At 35.2% G+C, this 8,127-nt stretch overlaps 1 protein-coding gene across 1 annotated transcript; it reads right to left on the bottom strand.

Annotated features, from left to right (window-relative positions):
• Positions 1-887: 887 nt before the first annotated feature.
• Positions 888-3,369, bottom strand: LOC106315309. The gene is made up of 3 exons (XM_013753045.1): positions 1,741-3,369; positions 1,244-1,697; positions 888-991 (listed from the first exon to the last, which is right to left on the bottom strand). Exons 1-3 carry the CDS (start codon positions 3,367-3,369, stop codon positions 888-890), a joined length of 2,187 nt encoding a protein of 728 aa, XP_013608499.1.
• Between the last annotated feature and the right edge of the window lie 4,758 nt (positions 3,370-8,127).

The following is an 8,127-nucleotide window of genomic DNA, read 5'->3' as shown; positions in this document are numbered from 1 at the left end:
AGTCCAAGAAAGTAACTCAGTTCTCCCACCATGCTCATTTCGAATTCAGAAGTCATCGTCTTTACGAACTCATCAACCATTGACTGAGATGTTCCTCCAAATATTATATCATTGACATATACTTGAATGATGAGGATATCTCTCCCATTTTCTCCAATGAACAGGGTTTTATCAACTCCTCCTCTTTGAAATCCAGCCTGAGTAAGGAACACTGTCAGACGATCATACCATGCTCGAGGGGCCTGTTTAAGTCCATACAATGCCTTCTTGAGTTTGTAAACATGATCTGGAAAGTGAGGATCCTCGAAACCTTTAGGCTGTGTGAAATAGACTTCTTCTTGTAGTACACCATTCAGAAATCCACTTTTCACATCCATCTGATAAAGTTTGATCTTCAGATTGCAAGCCATTCCAAACAACAGTCTGATTGACTCTAGTCGAGCAACTGGCGCGAAAGTCTCGTCAAAATCCACACCTTCGATTTGTGTGTAACCCTGTCCCACAAGTCTAGATTTGTTTCTGATCACGTTTCCTTTCTCATCGGTCTTATTCTTGTGAATCCACTTAGTGCCAATGATATTCACACCATCAGGTCGTGGTACCAGTTCCCAAACTTGTAATCGATCAAACTGTTCAAGCTCCAGGTGCATAGACTCTGTCCAAAACTCATCGTTCAGTGCTTCTTGAAGCGTCTTTGGTTCAATCAACGAGACAAAACACTCTAGCTCGTTCATCTCAGCCGTGAAACATGCAAGCTTGACCATTTGCTGAAAATCAATATGTTTCTTTCGTGTAACTCTTTCACCAAACACTTCACCAATCACATCAGCTGAAGAATGATTCTTATGCACTTTGGTTTGATTCAGATCCACTTGCTGATCCTCAGACTATTCGTCCTCTTCTTCTGACTCTTCTTTGACCCTTACGTCAGAGGATGCTTCAGCTGGTGGTGTGACACACTCAATCTTCTGAGTGACTCGAGCTTGTTGATCTGCACAATGCCACCCTTTTCTTGTTTAAGTTGCAAGGTCAAAATACGGAAGCTCTCCAACGCGTCAGACTTATTTCTCAGGAAGTCCACCCACGTTATCTGGAAAAATCATCTACTAGGACAAAAATGTATTTTTTTTCCATGCAATGCTGTCTGGAGTAATTGGTCCCATAAGATCCATGTGTACTAGCTCGAGTATTCCCTTGGATCTAATCTCTGAAATCTGTTTGTGCTGGACCTTCACTTGTTTACCTTGACAGCACCCTCCACACACTGTATCGGTTTGTTTTTCAAGCTCTGGAATTCCCCTAACAACTTGAGAGTTAATTAGCCGGGTCAGACCATTAGTATTCATATGTCCGAGCTTCTTGTGCCACAGATCCAATTTAGACTCCTTAGCTGAGTAGCATAGGTGTGACGGCTTCCACATGTAACAGTTATTTCCTGACCTTACTCCACATAGAACAACGTTCCCTTTAGCATCAACAGCTCGACATTCTTTGCTGTTGAAGATATTTTCTAACCCCTCATCACACAATTGACTGACACTGATGAGATTTGCTTTAAGACCATCCACATAGAAGACATTAACAAGCTTAGGTAAGACAGACCTGTCCAGTTCCCCAACTCCTCGTATCTTTCCTTGTCCTCCATCACCAAAGGTCACTTTGCCTCCTTTGATAAACTCAAGTTTCTCAAAGAAATCCTGATTTCCAGTCATATGTTTTGAGCAGCCACTGTCGAAGTACCAAGGGAGTATCAAACTGTGAGTTAGAATCAGAACTTGTGTAAGCAACGTTGCTTACCAGCTCAGTTCCAATGGATAGGGTCGCGAAGTTGCAGATGATGGGTTGCTCTGCATTAGTGCGTATTTCAGACTTCTCACTGTGTGCAACAGTCAAGGCTCTCTGCTTGTAGTTTGGGTACAGATCCTTCTTAGCTATCCACACATGACCATACAGTGATGGTTCCATAAAGCAAAGATTCATCCTCCATGCACGTTGATACTGAATTTTTCGAAAGAAGCAAACTCTGACATTATGACCACGCTTTCCACAGAAGTGGCATCCATTTCCTCGTCGTGTAGCAGCAGTCTTCTTTAGGTTCTCTCCTTTCTGATTATTAATCTGCACCTTCGTCGTGGTTTGAATTTCTTTTTCATTCGAACTCCCTTTCACGAACACTGTTTCTTCCGCAGATTTGGAAGTGCCTCCTTGAAAACCTAATCCCCAGTTACTGCTAGGACACTGACCAATGGTGAGAAGTTGATCTAGAGTTGTTGTACCAGTCGTGAGCATTCTTACTTTCTTGAGATTTTCAGCGAGTTGATTCTCAAGTAATTTGCTCTTGTCCATCTCCTTGGTTAGTGGATCATTCAGACAATTCATCTTCAGCTCAAACTGCTTTTGAACCCTCTCTTGTTCAGTCATCGCTCGTTTCAATGATAGCAGTTCTTGGTCTGAGTTCTTGAGGATAGACAACTCAGTAGCTTGTTCAGAGGGTTTCTCCAATTCTAGAATATTCACCTGAGCTTTCAGCATTGCCTTATCTTTTAGTAGTTGTAGATTCTCATGACTGAGTTCAGCAAACTTGTCGAACAGAGACTTGTATTCTGATTCAAGATCGTTGTTGAGATCATCTTCATCCTCTTCCACGCCTGAATCTAGTTTTGGTTCTTCTTCTTTGCTGACCAGTGCCATAAAGTTTAGATGAAGCTCATCTCTGTCGCTGTCACTCTCCGACTCTGTATCACTGAAACACATAAGTGACTTATCCTTTTTCAGATTATTGGGACATTCACTTCGAGTGTGTCCAAAGCCCTTGCAGTCAATACACTTGAGCTCTTTGCGTTTAGCTAGTGGACACTCATTGCGAAAGTGTCCATACCCTTCACACTCATGACATTTTAACTCCTTCTTCTTAGAGTTCTTTGAGTCTTGCCTGGTGTTTTGAGAGTTGCTTTGATCTGAGTTGTTCCTCTGAAATCGTGAGTTTGATCTGTTCCCTCCTTTATCCATTCGCTTAATGAATTTGTTGAAGTTTCGAGCCATAAGCCCCAAGTTTTCTTCTATCTTTGTGACTCGGTCCTGTTCGTTTGAGTCAGATACAAAGGCGATGCTCTTTTGAGAATTTGTAGTTCGATTGGATTTCTCCAGGTCATGAACCTTCAAGATACCAGACAATTGATCAAATTTCATTTCATCTGTATTGACAGCTATATCCAGTACTGCCTTGTAAGCTTCAAACCGTGGAGGCAGACATCTTAACAGCTTTTTCACCAAGTCCTTCTCATCATATTTCTTTCCAAGAACCGAAGCTTCACTGGCAAGTTCACTGATCTTGGATATGAATCCATCAATTGGTTCATCATCAGTCATGCGGAGATTTTCAAACTTTGAAGCTAAGTGATCGATCCTTGTTCTTTGCACGCTAGCATTTCCTTCAAAATGGTTGGTCAAAATATCTCAAGCTTCCTTAGCAGACTCACATCCCTGGATGATCTTGAACTGATCCAGATCCACTGAAGAAAAGATTGCGGTAAGAGCTTTAGAGTTGAATTTGGATGCTGCCTTTTCAGGATCAGTCCACTGATTTTTTGGTTTTGGAGCAAGAGTTTTGTCATCAGTTATCATCGTAGGCACATACCACCCTTCTTCTACTGCAGTCCACGCATCCTCGTCAATTCCTCTAATCAACTATCGCATCCTTGCCTTCCAATGACCAAAGTTGCAACTGTCCAGCATAATGGGTTTATGAATTCCGAATAGTTCCTTCATGGTGTCCATGAAATCCGCAGGATCTCAACCTGTTAGTAGTGTATGATACCATAGAGGTTTCCTGCTCTGATACCAAACGAAAGTTCAGGGACTACCAGATATAAGAACTAAAACACAAGATACCAAGAACGCTTTCTTGTATATTAGAAATCTGTTAAACAATCCTCCTAGATCTGTTTAATCCGAATTACTCTCAGTCACACACGACTAGAGACGGACCAATTCCTAATCTATCAGAACAGAAACCACGAGCTACACCTAAAAGTACTCGTCTTTCTTAAGCTCTCAAGAACAAACCTCTTGCTCTAGCTTTTCAATCAATAAACGGTTAACCTCGATCTACCCAAAGTAATCAGGTTAAATACCCTTAACACCATACCCTAGTTGCCTAATTATTGTGATAAGCCCAAATCTTCCAAATCTTCTTTGCTTCACGCCAAAGTAACATCTTGGAACTAATGAGACATTGACACGTCATCGTCTCATAACCGACTTTTAACAGCAAGTTACACTTCCCATATTGTGCATAACACATCCTCTGTTTCTCAATCCGACAAGCTCCTTTTCTTGAGCTTACAAATTAAAATTCATCTCTACTAAGGTTTTGAACCTTCTATGCGTCTCAGAGTCTTTCATCTCCTTTTGTGGGTGAATTAAAGTTCATCTCTACTAAGGTTTTGAACCTTCTATGCGTCTCAGAGTCTTTCATCTCCTTTTGTGTTCAAACCCAAAGAAGAGTTTTAAGTCTTCTTCATGTTGCAACCAACAATTCACAATCTTCAACATAAGAAGATACACTTAGAAGCACTCTTTCAACTGATTATCTCCGGTGGCTAATGTTCAAAACTTAGCTATTATATATCTATCCCACGTGACTTATTTACCAAATATTCCAAGTAACAATATTAGTTTGAATTTTGACCCATCATGATCTTTACTCGATAAACACGAGGGGAAAAAATATTGTCACGGTTCACGGATGTGGTTTAGAGTCGTAATGAAAGAGATATATATCCTCCTCCATTAAAGTAGGTCGTATGTCACACATTTGCTTGTCTATAATTGTCGACTTATACAATACAAAAAAGCATATGATATACTCTTAGAAAGCAATGTAGGCTCCATTTCCCTTAGTGCATCAGCGCATCTAATACAGGTTATGTGCCTTTTTTTTGTTTAAATACAGGCTATGAGCCTTTAATGGCATGTCGATATATAAAATGTTAAAAAAAAAAGATATATAAACTGTTCTATATACTAGTAGTTGATTACCTGTTTACTTTTTGTTTTTGTTAACTAGCTTTACTTAAAAGGAAAACAAATTGTCTTTCATATATCACATATAGTAAAACATGATCTACAAAAGAATAGGTAGGGCAGCAAAATATATTTGAACATATATTAAATTTCAAATCAAGTACAATACTAATTTGATAAAATTTTGGCTTTCGGTAACTAGTTTTTTTTTTAAATAGTTTCGATCCAGTTATTTTGTTTGAATAATATTTTCTTACCAATGCCATATTGTAGTTATCTTTAAACGACTTTCTTATGACAATGACTCTTGAATACCCTATAGATATTATTGTCACATGTTAGTCCACGAGGAAGTGAGCGTGGTACCACGTGGGTATGGAGTGGAGTGGAGTGGTTCAATAATACGGGACTGTTAGTGTGCTTCAAGAGAATATGATTCGTCTTTAGGACATTTCCAAATGTGCATCATAACGAAGAAAAACATCGAAAAGTGAAGAAAATTCATCTCATACATCATTTTGAAAGAAAAAATGAGTATATAAACAATATTACATCATTTCTGAGAGAGTACTATTCACAAATTCATTTTGATGTCAATTTTTTTTATTTACATAATGGCTATTTATTTTTTTATAATTTTTATTTTATATATAAACAAAACACTAACACTAAACATAACTTTTATAACTTTATATCCAATATGTATATACTGATTAAACTTCTTAAAATATAATTACCAATAATTAGTTATTAAAATATAATTTATAATTTTATAAATTATAATATATAATTAAAAGAAAATAAAATAGAAAACAATACCTTTGAGATACATAATTAATACAAAGTTAAGAAAAAACACAACAAACTTAATACAACAATTAACAACTTTAAACATAAGACAAACTTAATATAATATTGATTAAAATAACTTAATAATCATGTAGGTTATTTTCGGATCCACCAAAATTATTAAAATATTGACTGAATGTAGTAGATGCACGAGGAGTTCTTTGATCTTGGTGTTGTGTAACATGAGAATTGATTATCACCGAAGAAACGTTGAAGTTTTGGGATAGTATCATCTCTCTACTTGTCACTTGTTTATTGGTACAATTTTTTTTTAAAACATTAAAATTTAATTACAAAACTAAATATGCTACAATATTGTTATAATAAAGTGTAGAAACTGTGGTTGAAAAATTTAACCACTAATGTTGCTCTCAGTGGAGGATCCAGAAATTAACTTTATATGTGTCAAACTATTGATCTAAGAAGATAAAAGTTTTAAAGGTGTCATTAGAAAGAAGAGGTGTCAAATGGGTATCTCTACCAATAGACCTAGTTATTATTCAAAATTTTGCCATACAAATAAATTTATTCACTTTTAAGAGGTGTCATGTTACACACCATCTCCCATGTAGATCTACCACCGGTTGTCAAAAGAAAAAAAAAATCAAAAGAGATAATGCCCGACGGATATGCTGGTTTAACAAACAAATAAGATTGATATCCAAACTGATGTGAACCTAAAATTTGGTATTGCCAATCGCAGTGCCGTGCGAAGAGATATAGGGGCATGAGGCGAGATAATATTTTTTGTTTACATAATTTTATGAGTATTATATTTAAAATGAAATAGTTCAAAACAACTTATTTTTGCCACATGGATTAAAAATTAGAAAATAAAAAGTGATACACAAAGTATAGAATGTAAATTTTTTTATTAATTTATATTGGTTCATTGAAAATTTCACCAAATTATCATAGTATATAAAATGGGATGGAAAATATTAATTTAGTAACATAAAAATAAAGGTTAGAATTCTTTATTAAAATGCTGATACTTTTAAGAATATTTCAGTTTCTAAAACTAAGTTACTATATAAGATGTTTACATATACAAAATATGTATAACTAGATAATAATATATAAGACCTTAAAAATCAATAAAATTGCATCAAGTTTTATTTCTGTGATATTTTCAACAAATCATCCTAATTTGCATGGGCTAGAACTTTGAAATTGATGACTTTAAAAAACAATTAAAGTCTCTAGGATTTTAATTAAAACAGATTATAACAAAAATGGTTTCAAACAAAAACTGAATCTCAAATATGGTAAAAATCTAACTAATTATATTTACTAAATACAAAAAAATAGAAATTAGGGGCCCCAAAATTTTGACATTATAAAGGGGCCCTAGGCAAATGCCTTTTTCACTTCAAGGTGGGCACGACTCTGGCCAATCGTATCACCTTAATCTTCTTTTTTCTTTTACAAATGAAAATTTTCATAGCAAAGCCTTTAGTAAAAAAAAATGATAACAGTTTGGTCAAGTTTATGGTCTGAAAATGTATTTAGGATTAGAGACAAACTCTTAATTATAACCTAGATTTATATCGAAATTCTATCCAAAGTCTGTTCCTCATTTTCTAAAAACTTCAATCTGAAAACGTTTGTTTCCCTTTTAGAAATGTTATCAAAAATTTCATTAAAAATGTTAATAAGGAAATAATTAAAATCATATGATAATATTTTAATTAAAATTTTAGAAGATAAACAATTAATTTGGTACTTTAAAAAAATGCTAAATGATTAAAAAATATATTTTAGTTTGAAAATAGTTACATTTTTAATATCCATCTTTCTAGTTTATTTTATTTTTATAATCTCTCGATGAATGTAAACCAAAACACCTGAAAATGAGAAACTCCTAATAAATATTTTTGGGGTCGAAAAGATCTTTCTTATGTCGATAGCCCACAAATAAACAACGATCTCAAGTTGAAAGGAAAAATACAAAATTAAATCAAGTGCCCATGTTGATCGTTATAAAGCATGTAATATATTCATCGCTTTAGACAAATCTTGAAAATCATATAATGTAAGATATACACTGTTAATAAGTGCTTTCGCTTTAACAAAAGATCCACAACGTACCCATTGTTATTTGTAATGTAGCTATAACCGTAGTTCGCCGCCGTCTCTTATATATCTCTGTCCAAATTAGGAAAATCCAGTCGACATGTTGAGGGTGATGCATACATCGTAAATAACCAGAATAATACTACAAATTTGGAAAACTCAATCGACATCTTAATT

Source organism: Brassica oleracea, chromosome C9 (genome assembly GCF_000695525.1).
Source record: "Brassica oleracea var. oleracea cultivar TO1000 chromosome C9, BOL, whole genome shotgun sequence".
NCBI classification, from domain to species: domain Eukaryota; kingdom Viridiplantae; phylum Streptophyta; class Magnoliopsida; order Brassicales; family Brassicaceae; genus Brassica; species Brassica oleracea.
The sequence above is the reverse complement of the archived record's forward strand: the minus strand, read 5'-3'. Positions and strand labels throughout refer to the sequence as shown.